Source organism: Phascolarctos cinereus, unplaced genomic scaffold (assembly GCF_003287225.1).
Source record: "Phascolarctos cinereus isolate Bilbo 61053 unplaced genomic scaffold, phaCin_HiC Scaffold_4;HRSCAF=312, whole genome shotgun sequence".
NCBI lineage: Eukaryota > Metazoa > Chordata > Mammalia > Diprotodontia > Phascolarctidae > Phascolarctos > Phascolarctos cinereus.
Window position 1 is genome coordinate 613316507 of NW_027555847.1, and position 15168 is coordinate 613331674.

The window sequence follows — 15168 nt, forward strand, 5'->3', positions numbered from 1 at the left end:
TTTTGGTAGGCTTTGAGAAACCCTTCATGTCTCTGTCAGATAGGCAAAATATGTAGTGAAACTTAAACATACAATACTGGTCTTCATGTGGTTTATTGATGTTATATACAGGATGCACACTTGAGTATTATAATGCTCAAAGGAATAACAATGACTGCTTGTGAAGTTCAGTAAATCTATCTTCCATGATAGGAATGTGTCTGGTGTTTCTTATAATACCATATTTCTTATCTCCCAATAAACTGTCTTAATTACACATTAAAAGTTAACAGATAAAAGGCATTTATTGAATGCAAAAGATCAAAAGAAAAATCAGATAGAAAAATATTTGATACATTTATAATCAATAGTCCATTTTTACCTCCAAAACTTTAAATGAAATATTTTTGGTTTTAAACTTTCAAAGAATATTAACAATTGAACTTATAAGCTAAAAGCTAATTTGTGTTAAACCATTAAAAGTATTTTCCATAGACTATTCCTATCTCATCAATTACTTAGATACCAAGTTGTTGTACTATGTTGCTTTATGAAATGTGACATACAGCAAGCCTCAAAACCAGTATTACAAGCTTGGCAAATAACATCACATTCTGGTGACGCAGAGAATCCATCACCCTAGGGAAAACTACTTGGGTCAGAGTAGAGTAGCCTTTATAGGTTTCATATTATATCTATATAACATTTTTGGATGGCAAAATTGTGAATTATAACATTTAGAAGGCATAAAGTAGATGTGCTATGTCATGCTATCTATATACACACACATATAGACATATATACGCATATGTATATGTGCATGTATGTGTAGGTATCATGTATGCTGCAAATGCAGCTTAAATTAACTGCTTCCTTTAAAAGAAGTCATTTTTTAAAGAAGTAATATTTATGGGATCCTGACATAATTGAGGTTTTCATCATTTCAATAAATAGAGATTAAATGAAATATCATTAGCCAAATGATGAATTCATTATTTTATATGCTATACATATTTCAAACCTGCAGACTTTATAAAATAGGCCATGAACACCCTTAAAATCATTCACATTTGAATACTGTAGATACTCAGGGAAAGCATTTTTAAGGCTTATTTACCTCATATTGCATCGATATTATCTTTGCTTACACAGAAGATATATATGTATTATACGTAACACATAAAATATATAAACATACACACACATATACATGCATGCATACATACATACACATACATACATGCATGCATACATACATATATGTCACCAATGATTTAAACAGATTTTAAATATCACGGTCATTTCAGGCATATTCAGATGTTTATATTGTTAGATCACCCCCTACTTTAGAAGTATGTTACTGCCAACTGCCAAAAAAAAAGTACACAAATTAAAATATGTTACCTTTGTTCAAACAATACTGCTGTTCATTACATAACAGAAACTGTCTTCCTTAATCTCTCAGGAACTGAGATATTGGTGGATTCTTGAAGTAGTGGAGATACAGAATGGTTTCAGGCAAAACTGAACCATATTGTTTAAATAATCTTAAGGGGAGAGGATCTTTTGTGCACAACTGATGAATTTTTGTGTCATTTTCCTGAAAGCTTCAACTCCCCCCCCACACCCCCTTGCTATATTAGTAAACAAACATCTGGTATTAAATCTCAATCTCTCTCAATCTCTCTCTCTGTCTCTCTCTGTCTCTCTCTCTCCTTTTCCTCAAATCATTATTGGTTTTTGCCCTGATTTTTCAAAATAATAAACCAACACACATCAAATTAAAATAAATGTTTGGCAAACTTCATGCTTAAAACTGATGTTTGCAAACTCAACGAAAAAAATAAATAAATAAACCCAGCCTTATTAAAACAAACCATTAGTATTTTGCACTACTGGTGTAAACTATAAAAAGCTGAAGGACTTCAGTTGGCACCCCCTCCCCCATGGCTTTCTTAGCAAAGTTGTGGTTATCAAATGTTCAGCTCTCCAGATTTGACCATTTCTAAAGTTTGTGGATATGAAGAGAACAAGATAAGAGCCACATAATATAAATCCAGACTCTACAGGCTTTTCCGCATGCACCAAGTAAGATATCCTGTGCATATTAAGTTCCTTTAACATTAATAACAATTATTATAATTGTTGTTGTTGTTAAAAATACCCTAAACATATTTTCTTTAATTCTGCATAATAGCCAATTTTCAGGTTATAGGATGTCTCAAATGTGCTTATGGAAACAAACCAAAAAGAACTTTATGAGATTAAATTTGGGGTTAAAATTAGACATGGTACAAATTAGTATAGGGGCTTAAACTCCAAATCAGGCTTACATGAAAAAATTTGCTACTGAATTTTGTTATCCATCACATGGGGTGGGGCTCCTCTGTCCTGGGATGGAGTGTCTCCACTTAAAGAAGGAAAAAACTGGCACAAGTTATTTTGGCCTTTGAAACTCTTTTCAATTTGCCAACTTATGAAGTTGTCCTGACGTCAATCAACATCACCTAGGTGTTTTTTGTCATACTCATACTTAGTTGGAGAAAGTTCTTCTTGTTTGAGGAAGGCCAACAGGAGATGAAAAGGCAATAAATAAAATGAGGATTTTAAAAAGTCTAGGAAATAAATAAGCATGAACACATCATCTGTGATGTAAAAACAAGGGGAAAAGTCTACCAGTAAAAACATTTTTGTCTTATTTGTTAATACTTCCAATGTTTAAAAAAAAGAGTATGCCACAAGAAATGCCGCATGCTTTCCTTCTTATGCACTTAAAAATCATTAACATCACAGTTAGACTCACTAACAGGTGGAACATTCCTTTATAGAAATATACTCACTGAATGGTCAATAGAGTTAACATTAATTTATTTATCTGGAATAAAACAAAACAAATGGTTTCTCCAAATGAAAAGAAGAGAATGAAACTCCAATAGCCACCAAAAAACCAAATCCCCAAACTGTTAAGTTACTGTAACCTGAAATGCACCAGCCATCACAAAGAGCAATTGGAGAAATCCAGCAGAGCTCAGCAGGAAAGATTTTTAATAACAGATTGAAAAACAAGAATAAAAATAACTGCATCAACAGAGCCTTTCTTCCTCAGGCCACAAGCCCGTTTTTACTTGAATTAAAAAAAATGGTATTTTGGCCACTAAAACCAATCCAGAACATTATTAAAAGTTAAAAGCTACCAATTACTTCTGTCTGTTCTTTTAAAGCAAAGTTTGGCATTACGTCAGTTGGTTTAAAGAAAACAAGAAAGAGAGAAAGAAAGAGTAGGAGAGAAAGTTTCCTGCTTGTATAAACTAAACCACCAGGGAAGGTGTCTCGCCACTTGTAAAGCATTTACTGCAGGTTTTTAAAGAGTTAGAAACATTTTAAAAATTAAAAGTTTTTATTAAAAGTATTTAGGAAAGAAATTTATCTTAGATTAGTTTGTCGATTTTTTTTAAAGAAAAAGATCATCTGTATTTAGATGACAACTTTTTCAGTAGAAAATAAATCCTAAAGATGGCTTCAAAGCTTATCCAATTCATGGATAAGTTCAAATGAGTTTTGATATTTGCAGTTGTACTTTAGAAAATGAAAACTGGATTGAAATAAAAGAATTCACTATAGAACTATTTGCAGGTATCATGCCGATTTCTTTACCTAACTCTTGCCAATTCACATGAATTCTCTTTATCTAGACATTTCTACAAAATCAGTTCTGGACCCACCATTAACACAGATAACCCTGCCTAATTTACACTAAATCATGCTTTTAGTGATACAACATAGTATGCCAAGAGGAACTTACTTACTTCACCTGTGATCACAAACTCAGCTGGGTGACAGTTCGATGGATGGATATATTAGTGTTACTAAAGCAACAGTATGAACATATTTCCAGCAATGCCATATTTGCATTCTACACAAATAAACAAATGGCTTGTTGATTTGACTTACATACATCTTTCTACGACATGTAATTAAAAAAAAACATTGAAATGTTGAACATTTAATAGTCGCAAGTTAGTTTAAAGCTTTTGAGCATGAAAGTGGAGATGCTAACTTCGGCCTTTTTTGGGGACAAATAGTACTTTTAGAGGTTTTCAATTCTTTGTATATGTATCTGAATTATAAGTGTGCTTAGTGAGAAAAACATTCTATTCTTAATTTCCAAAGTTAAAATAAACTTTTCATAACCTCCTATGAGGGATATTATCATTCCACAAACCATTATAATGATACTATTAAAAGAATTAATTTCTTTCTTTAAAACAATTGAAAAAGACAACTTTATTTATCTTATGTATATACAAAAATATTAAGACCAGGTCTAGAAATGCTGTGATGAATTTCTCCAGAAATCAACAGACCATTATTTATAAGAAGGATGAACAGGAAATAAAATTTAGAATTCATCATCAATATCATTAATATTTTTGAATACAGTTGAAAAAGGGAGGGGAGAGGGGGAGTCTTGTCTGACAACTAAATGAAGTTTTAACGACAGAAGAAAAGCCTGTGAAACTTTCTGTGAATACTTGCTTACTTTTATCAGCCTGATTTTGACTTGTGAGATGTAATATTTGAGACAGAATTTTCTGAGTTTATACTTTCCTGTGCCTGCCAAAAAAGATCCAGACTACCACACTAGTTGTCCTATGGAAACTAAATTAAGTGAAGGCAAATAGCAACTGGAAAGTTGTCAATCTGTCAATGAATGGCTTCATTTTATACACTAGAAGAATATCTTAATCAGAATATATTTCAGTTGTGTCAGTGATTACATTTCAAGTTCATCACTTATCCCTAATATGCAAGCTTTTTCTCTTTCCCTTTATACTAGCAACTTGCTAATAACTGTCTTAAAGTTTTTCTATTTCTTGTTGTTACACACAAAAGCTTTGTTGTAGCATCATCATGAGTGTAACTATCAAAAAGTGACTTAAAATCAAAATGATTCTTCTAAACCTTAAAACGTTTAAAATCTGTCATTAATACAAATTTCAAAATAGGAATTAAGATTGAGGTTCAGCAACATGCCTTTATAACTTAAAAAAAAATCATACACCTAACTTTCAACAGTGTCTATTTACTTGGATAAAGATAAAGACGATAAGATGAGAGTTTATTAAAACAATACATGATTGGGATGGCTTAATATAAATCTGCAGATCATTAGCTGCAAATTTTGAATTATCCCTTTGCATACACAAAAAATGAAATAGGACTGTAATGCTAAGATTTTAAAAAATGTCTTTTGTCACAGATGCATTCATTCCCTTCCCCTGAGGATTATCATGATGTCTTTATAAAGTAAACATATAATATGGACATTAATATACTCAGCAAATTCGGTAGCAATGTATAACACAAACTATATTAAGATTAAATACTTAAAATATAGCAAGAAGTTACATTATTCAGTGAAGATTCATAGACTCACCTGGAATTTTTATTTTTCTTTTTATGTTAGTACATAGGAAAATCTTGAATTCATAAAAAAAAGCTTCATTCAATCCTATCATCTTAGACACTTTTAGTTCTAAAAGAATCTAAGCCCTCACAACTGCATATGACAATTTGTTTTAAGATTATATTTTAAAATACGGTTTTAGATAGTAGGCAAAACTTTAAGAAGTACCCAAACATCAGAGTCCAAAAGCTAAAGGAATAGTTACAAATATAAATGGGGGGGGAGAAGAGAGAGGAGAAACTTACTGTGCTGCCTGTACCCATCAGCCTTGAATGAATTCAATCATATTTATGATGTACATATAGATATGTTATATTTACATATACATGAACAACATATTCATTTGTATATATCATAGCAGCTGTAATACTTAGATATGAGGCGCTAGTTTTCTATTAGACTATTAGTATGATTTTCAGAATGCCTGTTATTTAGAGAGCTAAGTCATAATCTTGACAATGTATGTATTTTTCCTCCTAGTTTTGTTTGTATATAAATAATTCCCAGAAATAATCCTATAACTTCAGCAACCTGATGGCTCTGTAGGTTATTAACTCTGCAGATTTTTCAATGAAGGGCATTGTAAAAAAAAAAAAGAAAGAAAGAAAGAAAGAAAGAAGAGAAGAGATAAGCTCAAAGAAGAATGGATTTGACTTGCTGGATAAATCAAGTCATTAATAAACTCTCACATAAAAGTAAAAAGTAAAATCTTTAAAATACTAGTATTATTTCCAGACAGTGTTGTCAGCATGACAACTTACAGGAAATACTTCATTTTCTCATACAAACCCTGTATTTATTCACAGCCCTGGCATACTATTAAAAAAAATTCTCACCATTTTGGAGTTTGTTTGCTTTTTTACATTAATGTGGTGGAATATCTGAGACAGCTTTCTAGTTGAATGCACATCATGTAAGAACTTCAAAAACAGTGAATGCAGTTCAGAAACTTTCATTCTCATTTCGTCCACGTCAAGCACTGGCTTTCACCCTTACTTTCCTTTGCCCCCTTGCATTTCTAACTCTGGCAGTCTTTTCCAAATGATCAACTTTTCCTAAAACCAACAAGAAAGTAATTTGATGCCATCAAAATTCATAGGTTTTTCACTTCATCGCTAGAAATTTCTAATGGAGTAGTTAGAGGTTTTTTGCTTTCTTATTCTTTTTGTTAGTCAAAATAAGTAAAGTGCAGGGCTTTGGTTATCACTTGATTTTTGTCCCAGACAGGCCCTCTCTGGATTGCCCCTTTGTACTTATTCTAACTCTCTGACCTCTTTCTCTCTCTTCCAGGTAAATTTAGAAAAGTTTAACAAATCTACTTAACTTCTGCATAACTTAACTCTTCCTGACTCTATGCTTCACATTTCCTCATTTAAACGTTTACTGCCAATTTTTCAAAAGCAGCATCAAATTGTAGAATAAGAGAGAAAAGAAATAATCTTATTCAAATTTTATTTTACTTCATCTTTAAGCTTTCTTACCCAAAACTTTCTAGCGATCAGTACCCTGAAAGCTGAAAATATGAGGGTGGGAACGAGGAAGGAGGAGAATGCAGAACCTAATTTTACTAAGTCGAAGATCCGGTCTCAATCCCGAAAAACATAAATTGCTTTAAAGTCCTGAAGCCATAAAAGTTACTGCCTTCCCCAGGCAAACACTACCATCTCAGGCAGGTACTAACAAAAAAGCTCTCCAAGTCACAAAACAACTTCAAACAACTACCACCCCAGGTCCCATCCTCAAATTACTCATGGGGTCCTAGAATGGTGGAGATATTTGGAGGCACAGTGGTGTCTGCCATGGCCCTTCAAAGACCGCTTTCCCAAGACCAACATCAAAGCCCAGGGAGCACCAGCTTCAGAAGGCTAAGAGACTGCTTGCATAGCCCACCATGGGCTACTTAAATTCAAACTACTGTGGTAGCTTTTAATAATTAGCCCCACTGTCAGCACTACCCCCAACACACTTTCCCATCACGGACTAAATAGGAAGTATTCCTCTTTCTCACAGCCCCCATTCATTTAAAGAAGCGTCCCTTTCTCAAAGCCCTGTCATACAAAATGAAAATCGCAAAAGCAAACTGGCCCACGTCTCTAAAAACCACTCTCGGCAGAGACACCAGAATATGGGGACACTGCAACTCTGCCTTTAAAGAGAGAGGGGAAAAGAAAAAGTTTTATGCCTGGGTCTGAGAGTTTTCTCAAAGCCACCCGGAATCAGGTCCTCCTTGCCATTTAGAGGACCAGTAAACGGACCCCATTCGCTTCCCCTCTTTCCTTTCATTCCTTCCCAACCCTAAAAAGTTTCTCTCAACTTACTACTCTTCATGATGGTCTCTAGTCTCTGCCCCGCTTGTCATGATTCCCATAAAACTTCCAGCAGCAGCAGCAGCAGCAACAGCAGCAGCAGCAGCAGCAGCAGCAACAACAACAACAGCAGCAGCAGCAGCAGCAGCAGCAGCAGCAGCCTGGGCTATGACTGCAGCAGCTCCTCAGTTGCAACCTCCTCCTGCTCTTCTACTTTGCCCGATGGTAGGGAATTAAAATCAGAAAGAAAGAGACGAGGGGGAGAAGGGAACGGGGGGAAAGGGAGGGGGTGGGGGGACATCAGCCCTGAAACTTCTTTTTTGGCAAATGGGGATTTGCTTTTCCTCCTCCTCAGCAGCTGAACTTGACCCTCCTGACTCCAGGGGCTACTGCAGTTTGAAGTCGCCAGTTTCCAGAGCTCACACGCCTTTGACCCACCAAAACCGGGGGGTGGGGGGAGGGAGAGAAGAAAAGAAAAGGAGGAAAAAAAGAAAGAAAACACACACGCATAAAAAAAATGCATGTGAAATCCGAGAACCCGCTCTGCTTTGCTTTTTACTCTCTCTCCTTTTTGCAAAGAAAGTCACTTTTAATTCCCAATCCTCCTCTCTCAGCTCACCCACATTTCGCACACACAGAGAACACTTTAGCATGGCCACACTCAACGTGCGCAATATTATCTTACGTAGCGAGAAAGAAAAGCTGATCACCCCCATGCCTTTCTTTTTTCCTCCGGCTGATCTCTCTCTCTCTCTCCCTCTTTGCCTTTTTTTCCCCTCCTCCTTACCTGTTGATTAATCGGCAATAATAACCTCAGCAGCCCGAAAGATGGTGGAGCGGTGGCTAGAGCCATGAACCGTCTTCTGTTGTTTGCAGAGTTGATCTTGGATTATTCGGGGGGGACGGTTGGGGGGGGCGGTGTGGAGGGGGGGAGAAAAAAAAGGTTTTTCCTGCCTCCCCCCCTCTCCTTTCCCTCCCCCCCCTCTTTTAAAGAGAGAGAGAGAAAGAGAAAGGAAATAGATCTAGGATGTGCCTGATGTGGGTTTTGGGTTTTGTTTTTTTTTTTGCTTTTCTGTTTTAAAGAAGAAAAAAAAAAGCGAAAACCCAGGGTCTGGAGCAACAACAAGCACCAAAAAAGAAGAGGCTTTAGATTGCAGTGAGATCAGTTCTTTATCAGAAATGTTATCGCTTGTCAGGACCTCGAGCATTACGTCAGTTTCAAGACACCAACACTATTAATATCAAAGGAGCCTTCGCAGAGGAAAGCGCCACCCCAGCCTGAGCTCCCTTAAAGAGACAGTACCGCCGTCCCCGCCGCCGCCGCCGCCGCCGCCGCCGCTGCCGCCTCCTGCAACTCCTCCTCCTGAGCCCAAGGCAGCATCCGCTGCAGCCGCCAAGGGGGAAAGGACGGCTTTGGAGCAGACAATTATTACGAGTTTGAAAGAGCTCCACTGTAGTGGAACATCCGAAAGGAAAGCCACCCCCCTCCCCCCACACTCACATACACACACCCGGGCTTTCTTACCGTGATATTTTACACAACCCTATCTAAAAAGCTGGCCAGCTTCACTCTGCACCCTCCCCCCTCCCAGTATGTCTATATCTCTGTGGTAGTTAGGTGGGGGGGAGAGGGATTCTGAAAGTTTTATGGGAAATATGCCAAGCAATCAAGTACTTACCTTAAAGGGAGGACAAGGAGAGGGGGTATGGGGGTGACTGAACTAATGTCAAGAAAGGAACCCGAGACTGATGCTATGATTTAAAAGGAGGGGAGTTCTATGAAAGTTAAGTCTTAAAATTTTTATCTTACTTTATTTACTTTCTTTTCTTCTACCCCTTTATTAAAACTACACAGGATTTATGCGCGTGTATCTGTGTTTGAGACAGAGAGAGATAAAGGAGTCTAAGGCCACCTCCTTGGTGGTTAGTGTTTTCCTTGCATTTTATTACAAGAGACCTGGGACAGAACAACTTGAACTTTTTCCTAAGTTGGAAAAGTGCAGAGGGATGTTACTGAAGTTTTCTGATCTAAGGATACCTCTCTGGGATGAGTTCAGGGATTCCATCAAGCAAATAAAATTGGAATGTCTTTCTAATATTAGTAGAGAAGAATAGTTATTGTTTGGCTTCTCTATTAACAGATGAGGAGCAATGAATAGAACTTTTATAGACTTTTAAAAATGCATTTCACATTTTTATTTCAGAACCTTCATTGTTTCTAATCAATTTCCCCGACAATGTTTCTGAATGTGATGTTTTTCACCTCTAAAGCTCATCAGTGTGTAAAAAATTACCACGAATATTCAAACCATAGTAGGTGTTAAAAAAAATAAGCAAACATTTATTGGGCATTTGGACATAATTTTTCTCACTTGGGTGACTTTAAGTGACATGTTTTTTCCTCTGTACAAGTCATTCTGAACTAATTTTGTGCCAAATGGAGAAACAGCTTATTAAAATTATAAGATGATTTAAAATAGAAATTAAAAAGGCAAAATCATGAAAATGTTAGGTAAAAATGAAGCAATTTCCTCAAAAAATATTTTCCCCAGGAAATGGTTCTTTCCTCTTTCTTTACAAGGAAGATGGCAAACATATTTTGTGATATAGACTCTCTTCTGAGATGAAAAAGCAAATCAAATGTAAATTAGAAAACTGAACCATATGTCTTTTAGAGTCATCATCCTATTCCTGTATGGTCTCCATTTGTGTTTATTGCATACCTAGACAGGCAAATTTGTTATTCGATTCCTTTTTAGTACACGTTTATCCCCTAAGTATTTTTGTAAGGTGTCTATTACACTCTTTATGGCTAAAGGGGCAATAATTCATTTGGAATAGAGAAACTTGTCAAGTGAAAGGGGTAGTCAAAATATAATTTCACAATGAGGCACACAATATATTCCCTGAAGGTGGGATAAGAACAGTAACCTCTTACATGCATAGAACTACTCATATATTATCATCAATTGAAATTAATTTTGGAACAGAGTTACATTTGTACAATATATAATATAAAGTCCAGCATGAAGGGAAAATTAATATCAAAATCTTCAGTAAATCTTACAGTCAGCTACTAATAACCATCTGCATACTTATACCCTGGAATCATTTAATATCGTCAACCACCAATTTCCATAGTAAAAGATATTTATATTTTTTAAATAGACCTTTTATTTTTTAAAGCTATAAATGAAATTGTTGACCTATATGGAAATATGTGTGACACCTCAAGAAGAATTGCATCCAAAAAGAAAGATTGGAGTAACACCTTCATTTGCCATGACACACTTAAAAGTTTGATTTATGGAGTGTGTCTACCATATAAATAAGAGGTAACAGAGACTTTAAATTATGTTTCTGATAATTACAAGGCTAACCCCCAAAAATGTTTGTGTGTGAAAGGGTTAAAATGCTGAAAATGACTGAAGCTGTTGTACGAGTAATATTATCTGAGGCTAGAGCATCTTAGGAGCAAGGTTTGAATAGTAAATATATAACAAGAGCTGTCTTCTTATACCCTCCTCTCTGTTCCTTAAAAAAAAAAATCCTCCACAGATAAACTTTATTGGTAGAAGAAATTTTAAAGGAGGTAAGTGAGCTTTTTCTTAGTTCTCCTTATTTCCAACTTAACTTGTAAGAGTACAAATCTTATTTATAGTAAATACGCAATGATTAAATAAATTGGCAAAATTAAATTACATGCCTTCAAAAAGACAAAAGCTTTGAAATGACCTGCATTTTTCTACCTGCAATAATGTAAAACCCTACCAACAAGTACACCCTAAATTATATATTATACAAAAAGCCAAGACCAATTGTCTAAGGGTCAATTATATCCCTTAAATGAAAGGCTAAAGTGACACTTCAGGTACTAACACCCATCAGTGCTGTTCATGATCACTGAAAATTGAAGCCTTAATAAATACTGTTTCACAAACTTGATATTACTAACATTTCCCTAAAAAAAAGAAAAAGGAAAATCTCTGCAAGTTGCTTTCCTTCTATATTTCAAGTTAAAGCAGATCAAGATGATGTCAATATCAATCCATTTACATTGACCACAAAAGATCTGTGGAGAACTTAATAAAAGCAAAAAATATTTTCATAAACCTTTTCAGGCAAATTATTTATTTATGAAATAATTTACGAAGAAAATTTTTACCTCATGCTTTAGCTACATTGCATATGCTCATGATTGACACAATATGTTCAAGCTCAAAGGCCCTCCTAGCCCTTTTTTTATCCTGGTAGGAATATTTCAAAACAACCAACTAATACATGAGGTCATAATTGTTTGACAGTTGTTTTCAATATATAAAATAAGTTGTGTATATTGTTTTTCTTCAAATATTTGTTGATTTGTTTTTTATAAATATATTATCTTGACATTTACATAGCACAAACTGGATTAAGGGAATATTAAAGATTTATTTACATTTATTATCTTCTGTTGTGAAACAAATGCAAAGCACTTAAAGTCATTCTTTTATTTTGGTTTTATTTGAAATGTATTTCTGTACAGTGGTTAAAATGCCAACTTGTGCTTTTCTGTGACAGGCCAGAAAATAAAGCAGAAATTAAGGAAAATCTAAAAGCAAACAAAAGAAGCACCAATCTACTTAAACTGAGGGAAGCAGAAATAACTTCTTTATAATCCTTCCTATTTCCTTTAACTCTGGGATAATCTTTATTGGATAGGCCACTGTTAGAATGATTCCTTATGGTGGATAAAGCCCATTATTTACCAAGATGACATAACATGCCTTTCCTGCCTTATTATTTAAATGTCCCTTTTCCCCCTTTTCTTGTAGTTTATTCAGTGTAGATACAAAGAGGGATTAGCAGTTAAGCACAAGCATACTTGTTTTACAATTTCAACCTTTTAGCACATAACTTACTTACAGTACTAGTGCCTGTAATCACAATGATTTTACCTGATGGAACATGCATTTCAGAAATGTAATCCAACTGTTTACTCTAACACGTCATAAATAGCAATTCTTTTCAGAACCCTCAGAGATTGACAACCCTGCTCCTAAATGCCTTTTGCTTTAGCACACATCATCAAGAAAACATTTATGTATTATTCTCCTTCTGGTTAGCACTATATCATACGATTTTAGTATATTCTACTTCGCTTTCCAGTATTTCATAATGAGTCTTTCAGAAGCATTTACTTCAGCACTGTGCACTCTTTCATAGCAAGAATTACAACAGAAATAATATCAAGGAAAAGTTTTAGTGGGTCCATTTTTTTCCCTTTCCAAATCCATAACCCGCTTCCTTAAAAATAAAAATCAGTTTCTGACTATTTTCATTTCTAAAATGTATCTTTAGACCTAGCATCCCTGGCTCCAATTATTTAAAATAAATTCACATTTAAGAATCTCATATCTGGTATTTCAATTCTCATTTACACTTGCCAAAACCCCTTCAGCCTCATTGGGCAAATGTCTAGTTGGACAGATGGGCCTTGCATTCTACCTTAAAAGTTTCAGAAAGTATGGGCTTCAAGCAAATTTCTAGACTCATCCCAGAAAAAAATCTGACCAAAGATCCCCTGCATAATAACAATGATCCTAATAATTATAGTAATTGCCACTACACCTAGTATGTAGCTATTATTATTTTTTAAAATATTGAACATCAACCATCCTGCCAAAGCTGAGGTGGACAAAAAATTTGAAAATTTGATAGACTCCTTGGGGTTTATTATTAGCAGCTTGACTTACCTCACAAACTTTACAGTAAAGAAGAAAAAGAAACATCGCCAAGGGAACCCAAACCCAACTCTTCATGCCCTCCTGGATTGCAAAAGTCTTCCCCTTCCCCCACCCTTCCTTTAGAAGCACACACTATGGAGTCCAGGTCTTACATGCTCCATGTGGCCTTGCCTTTGTGCATATGAGCTGCTTCACCATGTACCAGTTGAAACTTCTGGGTGGTCTCCACAGTGCTCCATCTCACTCAGCAACACATTTTTGGCAAAGTTTCATAGAAGACTTTTGTCCTTATTATCATTCATAAGAGAGGCTTTAAGTTAAGGTTCACAATTCCACATTATTCTAAAAATAGATTAAATGATAGATGGCAAAAGAGTAGGCACTAAAATATGGCATAAGGGATGAGGAGGAGGCCATAGAATCAAAGCATCATGGATCGAGATGGAAGGTGCTGCAGGATATGAGTAGAAGTAGAAGCCTAGGCCATGGGAATAGGGGAAATGATAAAGAGAATGCCATCTCTTTGAATCTCTTGGAGTGGGCCTTCTACATGGAACTTCAATACTCAAATGGATACGAGATTTTATCAAACCGGTTATCCCTCTGTATTACTAACTACTAATTATTATTCTGTGTTGTCCTATATCATTCAAGACCCTGCAATCCTGAAAGCTTTGTGATAGTTTAAAGCAAGCATGATATACAGAGCCACTCTTGAACTGAAAAAAGACCTAGGTTCAATTCCTACCTGTGCTCTGCACTGGCCTTGTGACCTTAAAAAATTATTAACTCTCTGTACTCTCAGCAACTAAAACTAAGTTTTAGGGAAGTTCTATATTTTGGTACATGGAATTTCCTCACTTGAGGAAGTTCTCTTTTTCAATGAAATCACAAATCCAGTTACCTATCCCTTTTGACAGCCAACTGATGTGATTTCACAGTGGACTATAATACTGAGAAGTTTAATATCTTGCCAGGATCACATAGCAAATATATATATCAAAAGTAGGACTTGAACCCAGGTTGTCTTGGTTCTGAATCCAACTCTCTGTCATGCCTATGATAGTTCCTTGCATACCTCTATAAATCTCAAGTCCAAACATTAAAGGATTGTAAGCATTCCAAAAGCTTATATGTGAAGTAACATTTGCCTGATTTCCCTTATTGACATATGAGTTCTCTTAACTATCTGGAAGAAAAGTGATATTTCCTAAAGATATGTGTGTGTGTGTGTGTGTGTGTGTGTGTGTATGTGCACATACCTATTGAAGCACCAAATTTTGAATGGAAGTGGGCAGTCATCAAAAAGTCTAATTAGATCGTTGAAATGGCTGGAACATCTAAGTAGCAAAGTGGATAGAGAACCAGCCCTGGAATCAGGAAGACCTGAGTTCAATTTTGGCCTCAAACACATGACCCTTACTAGCTGTGTGACCCTGGGCAAGTCCCTTAACCCCAATTGCCCTGAAAAATAAAAAGTGCCATGAAATGATACAATCAGAGGGAGACCTCCAATAGTTTGATGGATCCTCTATGAAGTATTCACCTGCAGACAAAAATCTTATAAAATGAGTGGGTGTTCAGAGGCTGCAATCTGCATCCCTGGGGAGAATATAGACATGAATGATGAAACAGATTCACTAAAGTATTGAACTACATATCTAGAGTTGGAATAAATAGATTCAGCAGT

General features: G+C 35.6%; 1 protein-coding gene and 1 long non-coding RNA gene across 7 annotated transcripts in view; one reads left to right on the forward strand and one right to left on the reverse strand.

Moving 5' to 3' along the window:
* Positions 1–8841, reverse strand: part of TRPS1 (transcriptional repressor GATA binding 1) — a 304791-nt gene extending 295950 nt beyond the window's left edge. For 3 of the 4 annotated variants that reach the window (XM_020965428.2, XM_020965426.2, XM_020965423.2), the window contains exon 1: positions 8540–8841. Coding sequence is in view for 1 of the 4 variants with exons in the window: in XM_020965427.2 (XP_020821086.1) it covers positions 7765–7774 (10 nt within the window). In the remaining 3 variants the exon portion in view is untranslated. Of the gene's footprint in view, positions 1–7764; positions 7850–8539 lie in introns of those variants that run through there. The other variant, XM_020965427.2, reaches the window with a different exon arrangement.
* LOC110193566 (uncharacterized) lies at positions 7288–13146 on the forward strand. Of its 3 annotated transcripts, none has more exons than XR_013486313.1 (2): positions 7288–7977; positions 8836–13146. It is a non-coding gene; the product is annotated as an uncharacterized LOC110193566 (long non-coding RNA). The 3 variants fall into 3 exon arrangements; XR_013486312.1 differs by having other exon boundaries at positions 8949–13146; XR_013486314.1 differs by lacking the exon at positions 8836–13146 and adding an exon at positions 8108–8546 and having other exon boundaries at positions 7901–7977.
* Positions 13147–15168: the final 2022 nt, after the last annotated feature.